General features: G+C 23.5%; 1 protein-coding gene across 1 annotated transcript in view; it reads right to left on the reverse strand.

The window, feature by feature from the left end:
• Positions 1-3,240: 3,240 nt before the first annotated feature.
• LOC145835467 (uncharacterized) overlaps positions 3,241-15,939 on the reverse strand; it is a 31,989-nt gene continuing 19,290 nt past the window's right edge. The window contains exons 22-38 of the mRNA XM_082943073.1: positions 15,250-15,513; positions 14,361-14,558; positions 13,943-14,080; positions 13,075-13,230; positions 12,439-12,586; positions 12,062-12,144; positions 11,125-11,265; positions 10,725-10,781; positions 10,136-10,274; positions 9,564-9,785; positions 8,840-9,045; positions 8,160-8,293; positions 7,374-7,503; positions 6,598-6,777; positions 5,508-5,591; positions 3,821-3,852; positions 3,241-3,556 (exon numbers count right to left, since the gene is read on the reverse strand). Coding sequence (XP_082799199.1) covers positions 3,844-3,852; positions 5,508-5,591; positions 6,598-6,777; positions 7,374-7,503; positions 8,160-8,293; positions 8,840-9,045; positions 9,564-9,785; positions 10,136-10,274; positions 10,725-10,781; positions 11,125-11,265; positions 12,062-12,144; positions 12,439-12,586; positions 13,075-13,230; positions 13,943-14,080; positions 14,361-14,558; positions 15,250-15,513 — 2,289 coding nt within the window. The 3' untranslated portion in view covers positions 3,241-3,556; positions 3,821-3,843. The remainder of the gene's footprint in view (positions 3,557-3,820; positions 3,853-5,507; positions 5,592-6,597; positions 6,778-7,373; positions 7,504-8,159; positions 8,294-8,839; positions 9,046-9,563; positions 9,786-10,135; positions 10,275-10,724; positions 10,782-11,124; positions 11,266-12,061; positions 12,145-12,438; positions 12,587-13,074; positions 13,231-13,942; positions 14,081-14,360; positions 14,559-15,249; positions 15,514-15,939) is intronic.

A 15,939-nucleotide genomic window follows, 5' to 3' on the forward strand; every position in this document is an offset into this window, starting at 1 on the left:
AATAGTTCTACAGTAAAAAAAAATATATAGTTTGTTTTTTTATAGTGTTTCAATTTTTATTTTTTTATACTTTAAAATATAACATACTTTTCGAGCACCTTTAAACACAATTTAAAATTGTTGAGGATAGTTTATTACTAAATAAAATAATGTTGTGAAAAGTTTGTATAATACTCTTTCATGACTACCAAGTTTTTACACTATATATTTTTATATTAGTTATTTATTCCAACTTTGGACAACGAACTAAAGGCAAATCAATATTATATCATTACAACATAAGAAAAATGTTAGTGCAGCAACTGTTAATAAACAACGTTTAACTTTAATATGCTACATTTTTTAATCAATACTAAGTGAAAACCTTTAAAGTTTATGTATTGTAAGTTATTTGGTAGTTAGATAAACTATTCGCATAGTTAGTTTACTATAATTCTGTTGTTTACGTGAAACAATGTTTTACAACAAACTTTATTTAAATAAGACTATAGACTAATAATGACATTTTGAAAAACTTTCTGAACTTTATGTAGTTAAGTTTGTTTACTTAAAATTCTTCTTTAAGAAACATTCAGTTAGAAGTAAACCTGACATTTTTATAAAAATTTAACAATTTATAAAATCAACAACAAAGATCAGTATTGCTTAAGAAAAGTTTTAAAAAGATAACTAATTACCAAAATTGAAATCAAAAACTTAGTAACTTTATAAAAAGATATATATTTAAAAAAAGATTTTAAATATTTCATTATTTAAATACTTATAAAATTTATCATTAATTTTGAAATATATTTTGGCATAAGCCTACTACAGACACAAACAGTTTAAAACTTGTTAACTTTTTATATTAAAGACTAGTTTAATTTAAAAAAATATTATTAAATCACCGGTTTTAAGTTTAGTATAAAACTTTTGGTTGTGAATCAAGAAATTTCGTTTATTACTTAAAAAACAAAAAAAAAGTGTAATTACCCTTTTTTTTTTGGCTCTGTACTTGTAATGTAAATTCTAATTTTACAAACACATTAATTGTAAAAAATTCATGTTTAGTTTTTTGTTGTTTACAGTTAACAGGACATTGTAAAGAGAATATGATTAAAATTATATATTTGAAGAATATAATATAAGTAATTAAGAATAAATAATATTATTTGAAATTATTACGAAAGCAGGGACAAAAAATTGCGATAACATTAAAAAGCAAATATATTATAAAAATCCTAAACAACTTGATATAAAAAGAACTTGCGTATTTTAAATATATTTTGATATGAGCACAGATTAAAATATAACTTAAATTACATTAAACGATTTTTTATTTATAATTTCATTAGTTCTTTACCACTTTTGTTTTGTTTTTTAAATAATAACCACCAAGTATTAATGATATTTTATAAAATACTAATAAAAAATCAAATTACCGTAAGTTGTAAAATAAATAATTAAAAGTAAGGTGTTTTGAATAAAGAAAAAATACAAAAATCAATAGGGATAAACTTTTATGTTACAACTCAGAAAAAAGAACTACGAAAACGTGTTAAAATAAAAATATAGAATAAGACGCTATTATTTAATCAGTTCAACTAAAAAATGACATTAGGTATATTTTTATTTAAAATGAACACAAAACCTCATTTAAACGTCATATATAGATCAATTTTTTAGTATGTAAACATCAAAGTTTTATTAAAAGATGGTTTTATGAGAAGTTAATGGAAAATATAAGTGTAAATGGAATTTAACGTCCAAACAAACACGAAATCACATTAAAAACATTCTAAATTCTGTTTATAACCCTTTAATATATTAATAACAGAATGTTAAATATATGTTCAAAACAGATTAAAATAGTTAACTAGGTTAATTGTGCGATCTTTTTTTTAGCCTTCCGTGCCTCGAAAGCTCCGCTTTCTTCGTTGTTTTCGGTGTTTGACGGATAAGATTCAACATTATCTTCTATCATCTCTGCTTGATGAGGGTTTTTAATATTGCAACTTTCATTCGTGTGCATTTCTTCTGTTGACTGCTTGAAGATTCCAAACCAGAAAATACAAGGTTCTTGATAGGCACTATAACCACAAAGGTTATATTTATAGTATTAGATATGTTTAAGTCTTAATTACGTGGTCTCCATTAACTTAATAAACTGACTGCTTTACTTACGAGTAGCTTACAGTAATAAAGTTACAAAACGTATTCTTAAGTTATGAATAAAACACACTTTGATCGATGTAAAGTACTTTTTATTAATATACCAATAACAACAAGCCTGAAAAAAAAACTGTTTAAATCACTACACAAACTGTATAATAAATATTATCAATCGTAAAGTTCTATACTAACAGCTTTGACGAATTTTGCTCGCAATATTATATTCTTGATTCTCGAAACCAGAATTTGAGTTCGTCTTTTTTTTAATAAATATAAGTTATGTAAAACCATTATTATTCAGTTTTTCTAACCTCTTTATTAAAAATAATAAAAACAAAACTAAGTAGTTTATTATCTCACAAATGTAATCAGAATTGGTAAACAGCCATTAGTTCTAATTTATAAAAATAATATTTGGTATAATTTTCAAAAATAAGCTTTGAATTTACCTATGAAATTCTCTATAGTACTAAAATATTTTTCAACCCAAACCATGTGTTTTTTATATTAAAGAAATTTAAGAAATATTATTTTTATTAAGTTAACAGTTTGTTACAGTAATACTTAAGATAACATAAAACACAAATAACATAATTCAAAATATCATGTTTTTATTTACTAAAGAAATTGCTATAGTATGTTCCAAAAACTATAAAATCTATATAAAAATTAAAGTTAGTTCACAATAAATAAATAAAACGAAGTTTGTTCAGTAAAGGCATTAAAATGTAAATATGTTAAATTAAAACAAAATAAATTAAATATAAAAAGGACTTAAAAAGGAATAAACAAAAAAGACTGCAGTTCTATTGCACTAAAAACATCCACATAATTATTATTTTTTTAATATTTTAAATTAATGCTTAAAACACCGTATAATTAAAATAAATAAAGTTAGTTTTCAAAATATTTTGGTTATTCAATTAAAAGTCATAGAAAGCAATAAAAAATAAAAACATCATTATCTTATTATTAATTAACTAACACATCTTTAATATTATAGTTTGTAAAACCTTTATGTTGAAAAATACAAACTTTAGTAACACAAAGTAAACGTAAAACTCAAACAAAATTAAACAAAAGGTCTTTTTTTTGACATAAATGAGTAAAATCAAACTTAACTAGTTTAAATAAAAACTTTCAAATATTTTAACCATATTTATTATAAGTTTGGTCAAAAATATTTGAACCGTTTCAATAGTTACAAATAAATTGCATAGTCAAGTTAGTGCTTCTTTTTGTTTTATTATTTTTTAAATATATAAAAATAAAGTATATAGTACTTTGCTAAAATAGTTAAAAACATTCTCCAAATAACACAAATAATAAGTGAAGAAAATAAACAAGATTTTCATCATTTTACTTGTAAATTTTTGAAATCATCTAAATCTTCGTGGACCCAATTCTGCAAAGTGTTAAAAATAATTTATATATTGAACTTTAATATAGAAAAAAGTAAAAGCAGTATTTTTTGTACAGAATTTTTATATTATAATCTTTATATCTTCGCTACGAAGATCATACTTCAATTTTTTTTTAATTTGCTAGTTGTAAACTGTTAGTGCAAATTTGATAACTAAATAAAAACACTACTTGGTGATTAAAAATTAATCAGTTTGCATATTTATACAGTCAACTGGTTTAAATTAAATAAATTAAGCAAACATACTTTTTTTATTGAAAATTTCCTCACTACGTAGTCTTCATTGTCAAGTGACATGCAAAAAAAAATTAATTAATATTTATACTTAATTCATATAAAAATTTTTTATTTCAATAGTAACAAATTATAAGATAAAAAAACTTTGGTGATTCAAAACAAAACTGTGATCATGAAAATAAATGTTTTTAGTTGTGCTGTTTTTAAATACGTTTTAAAATCAAATACCTGAAAATTCAGACTAAAATTACAGTATATAAATTGTAAACCAAAGCAGTGGTTCTACAAATTGGCTAAAGCTGAGCACAGTAAATACAGGGTTACCATATGTTATTGGCAAATTTTCCAAGGTTCCAAAAATAATTTCCAGGTTTTTAAAGTTGTATGTTTTAGGATTTATTTTTAGTTTAAAATTAAGTTTTAACGTAAAAAATTTTTTAATTAGTAAAACGATATTTTAAAGATACTGTAAAGCTACTTTGAATGTTTTTTTTGATAAAAATTATTTTGATCATGACAAAAAAATTTTATCTACAGGATAGATTTTGTGTGTCAAAACGAAATTTTAATAATAAACTTGTAAAATTTGTTTAAAATTCCAGGATTTTCTAGGTTTTTTAGTCTTTTTGTCCAAAATTACAGGTTTTTTAGTGACTTTTGTTCAAAATTGCAGTTTTTTTCAAAATTTCTCAAATTTCAGGTTTTTTTTGGCCGAAATTGTCAAATTCCAGGTTTTTCAGGTTTTTTTTTTGCTACCCTGTAAATAACTAAAGGAAAAATCTGTGTACACAAGAAATGTGTCGTTCACTTTTGTAGCAATACTATTTTACTTGGTAAGGTTTGATTGTTTTTTGTAATGCGTATATTACTAATACTTAACAAAACCAGCTTTTGAAACAAAAAATACATATTACCTTTTCAGTTCTGTAAACATCAAGCAACTTTATATTTACTTTTACAGTAATAAAATTAATCTTACTACGGTTTTTTGGTTTTTATTTCAAAGTAGTTTATTTACTAACAATAAGAACTTGAAAAATAAAACATACATTACTCATTTATATTTAAATAATTTACCTAAACATTAAACTACTATAAATTAATTCTACGCATACTACTGAGCACACTTGAAAAAAAAATATTAGAGTGTAATTGAGTAAAACAGTAGCTAATCTATTTGATACAGGGTTGACAAACGTTTTTGAAAAATTTCTTCCAGGTTTCTTTATTTCTTCAAGGTTCTAATGAACAAGTTTTTGGGTCTACTTAGTTTAAAATTAAGTTTAAGGTAAAAAAAACTGCCTTAAATAGTAAAATATGATTACAAAGATACTGTAAAACTACTTTAAATGTGTTTGTTAACAAAAAAATGATGAAAACAAAAAAAAAGTTGCCTTTTTGATATATATTTTATGTCAAATCGAAATTGCATAACTTAACATGTAAAACCTGTTTAAAATTCCAGGTTTTTTGTTCAAAATTTATCAAATTCCAGGTTTTTCCAGTGTTCCAGATTTTTTGGCAAAACCTGTTGATAGGATTTAAGATAATTAATAATGCAAATCTACTTGATAATTCATATTTTTAACTCCTATTTAGGTTAAAAGCAAAACTTTATTAAAAGTATAATTTAAAGTAATATATTAAGAAAGTTAAATTTACCAATTTCAAGTAAATTTTACTGAATTGCACTTACCTTGGATATTTTATGTTTTTCTAAAATGTTAGTGGTTTCAGATTTTGTAAAGTCCAAAATTGTGACTAGGACTTTAGCCATCGTCTGAAAGATATATAAAATTTTTTATTACTAATCATACAAAAAAAAACAATAATAAAGCAAACAGCAAAACTTTTTTTAAGAATCACAAAAAAACACATTATGATGTTGCAGATGAAATTTTATCAAAAATTTTGCAAAAAAATTATTTTCATTGTTAAACGTGCGTGTACATTGAAAAATAAATAAAAAAGCTAACCTTAAAATGTGTTGAAACTTAACCTTCAAACAAAACTTTTTTTAAATCAGTTTAAAACAGGGTTTAAATGGTACGGATCATTACTAAGTGCATCATATTAGAGAAGTTTTAATTTAAAAAAAATAAGTCAAACATTGGCTTTTATATCAAAATATTCTCATCTTGAAAAAATTAAATCTACACTTGTTGTTCATTTCATTAAAAATTATTCGATACAAGAAGAAGAATAACAGATAATTAAAAATTTAATAGTTATGTTTTTAAATTAAATAGAAATTTAATAAACAACTTGGCTCACACATGGTTTTCACTCGTTTTATCCAAATTTCTTCCAGGTTTTTAAAAGTACACACTTTTGGGTCTATTTTTAGTTTTAAGCTAATTTCTATATAAGAAACTGTGTTAAATAGTATAAGAACATTGAAAAGATACTATAAAGTTACTTTGAATGTGTTTTTTAATAAAAAACTTTTTGATGATGACAAAAAAATCTTATTTATATGATAGATTTTTTGTGTCAAATCGAAATTTTACTATTAAAAATGTTAAAATTATTAAAAATTCCAGGTCTCTCCAGGTTTTTATTCAAAATTCCAGGATTTTCCAGGTTATTTTTGCCTAAATTGTCGAATTCCAGGTTTTTCCAGGTTTTTGGTTTCCAGGTAAAGTGGCAACCCTACTCACAACCATAACAAAACTGCAGATAAAACATTTTTATTTTGAAAAAATTTTAAAAAAAATTTACATCTAGTATTTTTATTAATGAAGAAGTAAAAAAAAAACATATATCTAATATATAAACAAACAAACTTTATATTCAGACCCCATCATGTACTGGTACAAGACCTGCTTCAAATATTTAACTTTTTCTGGGTCTGCAAGCTTGGACCTCATATTCGATATTCTGCGACTTTCTTCGCACATCAGGGAAAGTTCCCTTTCTCGAGAGTGAGACGACGACAGTTCTTTTGACAGTTCGTTCACCTTTCTCTGTGATGTCATAATTAGATGATTAAAAACACAAATATTATTTTATTTATTAATAATCAAAAATGCACTATTTACTAAAAAAATCGCATTTATAGTTATGCATATGTAAATTGTGAATTAAAAATAAAAATTTATAAACATCTTTTTTTTTTGTTATCTTCTACTCAGTTACTTAAATAGGCCAATAAATTATAAAAACAGGATATTTTAAAGTAAAATAAACGTATGTTTAATATTCTTAGATTGTAAAAAACATCTTTTCAACAGTTTATTACCTATTTTACAGTTTATTTTTTATATTTTGTAAATAAAAACTAACAATATTCTGATCTCCGAACTAAATATGTTTTTTCAACACCACATTTAGCACACATAACATTTAATTATTCATTTATTTTAAAACTAGTTTGAAATTATAAAATAATTTTTTGTTTACTTGCAAAGTACCTTTGAAAATAACAATATGAAAAAAAACCAATAAAGAGCTTTCAAACTAGTCTTTTTAACAATAAAAATACCTCCAAACTAGCCTTTCTCAAGAATTTAGTTTGTATTTTTATTAATTTTTATAAAAAGATTAAATATTAAACAAATACCTCCAAACTGGCGACATCTTTCTCAACGCAATTTTCGTTCAGTTTTTTTTCGGCCACTAGAGCGCGGTACGTGGCCTTGTCCACTTTCTCACTCATTTCAGATTCCCGCCTCGTCAGTTCCTTGTCGTGGCTGTGTGACGTCATAACAGTATTACGCAGAATTAATAACAATAAATCTTTTTATAAAAGTTACAAAGCTTGATCTTTGGGATCTACAATATATCAAATTAACTATATTTGATAAAAGGTTGAGTGATCTCATAATAGTATTAAGTGACGTCGTAATAGTATGACGTATGAATTAATAATAATAAGTTTAAATTGTTTTTTTATAAAGGTTACAAAACATGATCTTTGGGAAAGGCTGTATGATCTCATAACATTATTACTTGCAAAATTTTAATGTCGTCAATTGAGAAAAAATTAAAATATTTAAAAACTTAACTATTATAAACTTAATTTAACTATTTTAAATTTGACAAACTCGACAATCTAAAAGCAAAAATTAGATCAAGAGATACAGTTAAAATAAATATTAAATTAAGATAACATTTTCAGTAAAATAATATTTGTTCAATAACAGTTTAGGTAAAAAACTATAAACATTTAAGTGAAAACAATTAGCAATAAAGTGATTGCCCAAAAAATATTTTGAGGAAACTGGCTAACTTTAGTACTTCATTAACTAAAGTAATGATTAAGAATACCTAAATAACTGAAGACAACTACCACATGAATACAATTATATTATATGTTTTGATTTTTCGAATTACAAACAAAACTAACTCTTCCCTCAGAAATTCGATGTCCTTCTCAAACTCCAACAATTGCATTTGCAGCTGCATTATCTCTTCGTGGTGGTTCTTCCTGGAAACTTCTTCGTTTTTGTGGTGCTTCTGCGCTGCGTTGTCCAATTCCTCCTGCGAGTTAAAAAATATTATCAAAAAAATTTAAAAAAGATAGATAGCTTACATCAGGGTTTTTTTAAGTTGTTTTCACAATAGCCCTCTTGGCGGAAAATCTATATTTACACTTTAAAATTTTTGTGATAAAATTTTAAAACTTTAACTAAATTTTTAAACTGTAATTAAACATATGACCCTGATTTTATTATACATCTCTAAAATAGTTGATAACCCATATTTTTCCACTTCTAACTACTTATTGCCCCTCAACAGCCGCAATTAATTTCACCCAATTTACTTAACTGACTTATTAAATGAACCTTGGTTGATGTTTTAAAGTTTGTTTGTTTGCAGTTAATAATTGCTAAACTTGAGGATTTTTAACGAAAACAAAATCTAGTTTGATTGACAGGATCATTCAGAAAGTACCCAACTCAAACTTCAGAGTAACTAAGAAGAAAATCATCAAAAAAAAAAAAACATTATAAGATTGTTATTACTCATTCACTTCGAAATTATAAAATTAATTACAAACAACTTTCAAATAAAGATCAAACAAACGTGAAATTTCTCCTCATTTTTTTCCTTGTCCATCTCGTACTTTTTGATGAGCAATTTTATTTTCTCCTCCCAAACCTCCTCTTTCTCCCTACTCCTCCTCTTGTAGTCCTCCTCCAACTTCGAAATTTTCTCCTCGACGTTCTGGTCGCTTGGGGTCGCCGACGAGTTGTAAACTTCGATCTGCTGCTTGCATGCTTCCAATTCGTCTGTGACCAGGAATTATAAAATAAAAATAAATACATAAATGATAAAAAATACATAAAAACAAATTAAAATTTTAAAGAATATAAACATAACAAAAATATAATGTAAATACCGGGGATAATTAGTTTTAAACTTTAAATATTAATATTACTATTAAATACTTTTCAAAAAATATTAAAATATCTCTGTGGTGTTTAAGTGTTGTAAGATACCGCATTATTATTTATAATATTTGTTTTACCTTAACCTACTTTTTCAGTTTATAATTTGAACGGTTCTAATGTCTGTGTACGGGTAAAAAAATTATAATAAGATTTAAAAATAAAAATTAAATGAGTAGAACCTTTGGACAACATGTAGAGTAGTTAGTGTTTTTTTTTTGTTTTTGAATATAAAAAAAAATAAAACTGTTGTTAAGATTTGATTAACTTAGTTAATATAGTATAAAACATAGTAATTAAATAAACAATGTGTTATTTTAATACTGGTTAAAACATTTTTTGTAAATAAGTAAATTTACCTTTTAATTTGTTCATTTCTTCTTCGTGAATTTTTATATTATCTTCATTGTCTAATTTCAGTTGTTCCCGAATTTTGTTCAACTTTTCTATTTTCTTGTTAAACTTATCAGCTTTTATTTCAGCTTCATTTTTTTCTTTTGTCAATTTTTCAAGTTCTGTTTTCATGTTCTCTTGATCTTCTAAGTTGATTGATACACTTTCTTCAAAGTTCTTTAAAATAACTGTAAAAAATTAACTAATGAAAGCAGTTTGTTTGAAAAAAATAAAGAACTTTAGTACTAAACTAACTATTAAACAAAATTACTTTTATTTATAAAAGAAGCAACACTTCTAAAAGGTTATAACTACTTGAAACTTTAGTCAATATAAAAAAACTTTAAACATTTATACATTTTTTTTAAACTTTATAAAAATTTTACATTAAAGTTAACTATTAAAGAAATACACTTTCAAAATAAAAAGTGTATAAACTCAACACGTATATAAAAAAAATCAATTTCAATTTTTTATCTAAAATTAAAAATTAATTAAAGCAAAATAACACTTTTACAAACTACTTAAATGAACTGACCATTTTTTTCACTTTCAACACTCTCAAGTTTTTCTTGTAACTGCTTGTTCTTGTAAATTTCTTTCGCAATGTTTTCTTCTACCAACTTTTTCTTTTTACTTTCCTCTTTCAATTCTTGCAATACTTTTTCATTTTCTTTCTAAAATAACAAGACAAACTTTCAAATTATGTTTTACGGTAAATTTTAATTTAGTTAAGCAAGTCTATTTTAGAATACTTACCAAAATTTCAAATATGTTTTAAATCGGACAGTTTTTTTTCCTAAAATTAATCAATATTATAATTTCATCGCGGACAAAAATTCATTTGAAGTATTAAAGGAAAAACTTGTTTAAATCTTGGTTATTTGAAAATTTAATGCATAAATTCATAAAGTGTTTCAAATTATCTTTATCTAAGTAAAACAGATTTGAGTGAATAATCGAAAACAAAAATATTTCAACTACTTATTTACTGCTCAAAAAACTTCTTCTTTTACGAGATAAAACTACGGCTACTTAAAAAGGAGAAGTTTATTTTGATACTATAATGAGTTAAATAAAATAATAAAAATAAACTGGAATAACCAAAATAAACTTGAATAACTCACTTTGAGAGCGTTTTGATTGTTAAGTATACTTTCTGTTTCTTTTTCAGCTTTCAGAATCTAAGATATTTACAATAAAAATAATTACTTGAAGCATTAAATAATCAATTATTTATATAAAAAAGCTAATTATTCTAAATCATAAATTAAATCTGAAAAAATATTCTAGATGCTGTAAAATTTACTGTAGTTATTAGCAGTTTAGCACATTACAAATTATCTAAAAACCTTAAAAAACAAAACAAAAATTAAAACGTCAACTTTTTTATTTAAAAGAAAACTTTTATTTTTAATAAATTATTACTTTAAAAAAATATTCAAAGTTAAATATGAAGTTTAATTGAAAGACATCTATTTGAAATATCTACGCTAAGTACAATATTCAGGAATTTATTTTACATACTTTTTCTGTCGTTTCTGTTTCTAATGCTTTCAGTTGTTCGTTTAATTTTGAAATAGTTTTTAATTTATCTTCTAATTGCGAACTGAAAGTTTCTCTTATTCTTTTTAAATGCTGTTCTGATTTTCGTTTGACTTCATCAATCTGTTTGATAAATATTTAAAATAATTTACTGTATACAATATATACTATTTTAAGTAAAATAAATTATAAAAAATTTTAAAAATCAAACAAATTTTAAAACTTAAAGAAGATATCAAGTTACTAATTTACTTATATAAATATATTTCATTATAGTATAAGTTATAAAAAATTTATCGACTTCGATATAAAAAATAATATAAAACCATTTATTATCAAACAGTGAAGCAATATAGTGAAAATTATTTAATACTAGTTAAAGTTTTACTTGCAAAAAAAAAAACTTTAACCAAGATTAAAAATCCAACTCAGTCTTCAAAAAAAGTTAAACAGCTGCAATTACAATTAAACAAAATAGATATAAGATATTTTAAAGGGTAAGTTTAAAGATTAAAGTTTGATAAATTTAAATATTTTTTGCAGTAAATATTTTCTGGTTAGACGATAATACTGCATTAAGTGATTTTAAGTAAAAAATTAACGTTTTAATAAAAATAAAAAGTGTAATACTTTTTGTAACCCCAGTTTTACTTGTTATGAAAAAAACAATGTTTTAATAAAAATAAATATAACTATATTAGCCTGTGATTTCCGTTAAACATTTTGATAAAAATTAACTTTAAATTATATTATAAAAATGAGTGATAAACCTGGGAAATACTTTCTCTGGAATATTTTGATAAGACTTTTTCAAAATTTTAATCAAAATAAAAAATAAATTTATAAACATGAAAAGTACTTTCTGTTAAAGACTTAGATTTTTTTTAAGTTAAATAAAAATAAAAATGTTTAAATTAACCTGAGATGTGCTTTCTGTTGATGATTTTGATAAAATTTCTTCAACTCTTTTTTCTGAACTATCTTCTAAAATCTTCAGTTGTTCTAAAAAATTAAACTACTTTAAAAACTTTATAACACTTGAAATAAATCATTGCTACTTGAATATAATAAATACTTCAAGTTAGCTATTGTAAATTTATGATGACTATCCAATATACAGTCTAAACATTTTTATAAACACCTATGTATAAACATTTTAACTAAAATTCAAAAGATTGTAGTATATCATAGTAGAAACATTAATACTGTTCACTAAGTAAGATAAAATATTTATGTTTTAAACATCTTTATTATGAATTTATTTTATCAGTTATTTTCAATTAAACAAATACTAACTAGTAACAGCATCGCACTGGGTATTCAATCTTTCAATTTCTTCTTTATTTATTTCAGCTAATGCCTGGAACTTTTCATTATCGCATTTCAAATCTCTGATTTCTTCATCTTTAGCTTTGATTGTTTCTTTTATACTGTTCATTTCGTTCTGTGAAAATCAACTTATTAAAATTTTGAAAAATCAAGTTTTCGTTTTTTTTATTACCCTATTTTTTTTTCTTATGCTAATAATTAAATATTACTAATTTATATTTGTTATATCTGTTAAAACTAATAAACTGGCTTTGTCACACTGAAAAAAAACTAAAACTGTGAACAGAGTAATAAATAGCTAAAAATATTCATCAGAAAATAACTGCTAATAAAATACTTTAATCAAAGCTTTTTTTTCAAAACTCTTTTTTTAATGAAATTCTAGTATTTCAGAGTGTTAAAAGAAAATTTAAATACGAAACCGAAGTACTTTACAGACTTTTGAACTTACAGTAAAATTAGAATACAATCGTATAAAGTTTATAAATACGAAACATATCAAAATGATAAACAATAAAGTTGCAAACTAATGTAAATTAGAGTCTATAACTACAATACCTAAACCAAAACTTAAGTTTGAAAAAATGTTAATAAAATACTAACTTCAGATTCAGTTTTTTGTTTATTGAGTTCTGACAACTTATTATTGTGTCTAGTTTCCATATCTTGAATATTCTTCAAATTACTTTCCTCAATTCTTTTGTGCTTTTCCAAAGTTTTTACTTTTTCTCTTTGCATGTCTTCAATTTGTGCCTCAAGCTAAAATAATGTTTCCAGTTAGTATAAACAAAAAATAATATTATTTTATAATTATCAACGTAATAAGCTAAATACATATGTTCATAAACAAATATACCTTTTATTTAACACAGTTAAAACTTAAATACATGATAGATATAAAAACTAAATGTTTGAACCTATCAAACCTACATGAATGCTCATATATAATCTCATAGTAATGTCCTAATATTTTAATAGTATAATTTCTAATAAACAATAACTAACATTGTATATAAACATCAGTGATATACGTAGTTAGCTATGTGTTGACAATTATGTCAACATTACGTGTTTAACAACTTAGTTCAAGTTAAAAAACAAAAAATAAAATAAGACTAACTGCATAACTACGATTTTAACAATGTTCACTATATTGTATTTCCTTCTAATATTTTTTATTAATTAAAGGATTTGTGCTTTTTTCTAAATTTATAATTTAGCACTACTATAAAATAAACTCATCATTTCCTACTAATACTTAATTTATTTGTTTAACGCGCACTTTTATATAAGAAACTGTAGATAAAAAACGAACATTTGTGATTGCTTAGTTTAAAAAGTAATGTTTATAGAATAAAGATTTTAAAACTATCAATACCATCACTTCAAAAATAAAAATATGATTTCTAGTATAGTTATCAAACAAGATAAGGGTTTAGTTTTGGAACTACTGCATTAACCAAATAAATACCTTTTTGGTTTCTTTATCTTTTTCAGCGTTCTTATTTTCTTGACTTTTTATATCATCTTTCAAACTCTTCACAGTTTTTTCTTTTTCTTTTTTAAATTCTCTGAACTTGTTTTGCAACTGGGCTATGTGTTGTTCCGCCTGCAGGAAAAATCAATTCATAAAAATATTTTTGCAGGTCCATGATAACTTTATGTATTATTGTGTTAGTAAATTTTAGTCAAACTCTAAGCAGTTTCCGATCACTAAAACTAATTTTTGCCATTTAACAAAAAGTTTATTATAAATAACATTAAGTTACATTAAAACCTCAACCTATTATGTACTTTTTCTTGCTAAACTAAAAAACCTTATATTAATATGAAAAACCAAATTATGAAAAATCGTTAAAGCAAAACATTTATGATTCAAAAAATTGTACTTTTTTCTTTATATCATTGTACTTGGTGTTCAGTTTTTCTTCGGAATTTTTTCTTACTTTATTTTCTTCCTCAGTAACCTTACTCCTTACATCTTTCTCTAGTTTCACTTTTTCCTTCTCAAACGACTTGTTCAAGTTGTCTATCTTGTTCGTGTTTTCTTTTGTGAGCTTGCTTATGGCTTCTGTGTGCTTTTTCTCCTGTTAATTGTTTTTTTAAACTAATTTCTAATAGAGATATAAATAAATACAGATTTTTTTATGTTCACGAAAACTTCTAATTGAGAAACTTTAAAGAGTTTTAATTTATTATTTTTTTGTATCTTAAATAAGTTATGAACTTTATGAAGTTTCATATGAAATATACACTTTTGACGTTTTTTTTGTAATAAAATAACAACTTGAAACTTTTTATATACCTTGATATAAAAAAGTTTATCTAGTTTTTAAAAAGATTTTTAAGGTAATTCTCATAATTTCCCGTTATTAGTTAATTACCTAATTACCTATTTACGTTTCCCCTTTATTAGTTATTTAAGGAACCCCTGATTTTATTAGATGTTGTAAGTTCAAAAAAAACTTTTAAACCAACAGTCATTTTCATAATTGGCTTTACAAGATGTTACAAACCTTCCTTTGCTAATTGATTACCTATTTACTTTTTCATTCCCTTACTAGTTATTTGGGAAAACCCTGATTTAATAAACACTTTAACATTAAAAAACATCTTTTCAAACCAACCCTGTTAACATAGTAAAAAATCATGTCAGCATACTTTAAAAACATACATACAAAAATATATCGTACATAAAAACAAGGATTTAAAAAGACTGTACTCAGTAAATACTAATTCATATAACATTAATTAATAAATGTTAAAATTTTAACCAACCATGTTATTTATTTCATCGGTTTTAATTTTCACTTCTTTCTCGCACTTCTTCTTCAAACTTTCAACCTCATTCTCGTGATTTTTAGCCATTTTATCCATTTCCAACTCGAAATTTCTCATCTTTTCCTCGTTGATTTTCACAAACTTGTCAATCTTTTCCTTGTACTTCACTTCTAAATCGTTCAATTTTTCTTCGTGTTGTGTCGTTTTGTTGTCCATTTGAGATTTTAGAGTTTCGACTTGGGATTTGTGAGCTTTCATCAGCTGTTAATTTTTTTTTATTTATCATAATTTAAAATTATATTGATTAAACTTATTTAGAGCAAAGTAAAATTTGTACTATATTAATGTTTTGTGTTTTCTTTGTTTTTGTATTATAACTTTAGTAATTGTTTTTTAAATATTTTTAGTAAAAAATACAAATGTTAGTATTTTGAATAGAATGTGTGTGTGTGTACTTTTAAATGAATTGATCGTTTTTCCAGTATATTAAATAGCCATATTGATCTATAAAATCTATTTGAACAATGTATAAAATTACGAAAGTGTCTTTTTGATATTTAAACTTAATAAATTAACTCATAGAATATACAAATTTTCTTATTAACATTTGCAATTGGTAGATATAAGTTTAATTCTAATCTAACTCTTCAAAAAATATTTCAGATAAAAGTAAGTAAAAACTTAATA

The sequence above is a fragment of the Thalia democratica genome, chromosome 5, assembly GCF_965202585.1.
Source record: "Thalia democratica chromosome 5, ktThaDemo2.hap1.1, whole genome shotgun sequence".
NCBI lineage: Eukaryota > Metazoa > Chordata > Thaliacea > Salpida > Salpidae > Thalia > Thalia democratica.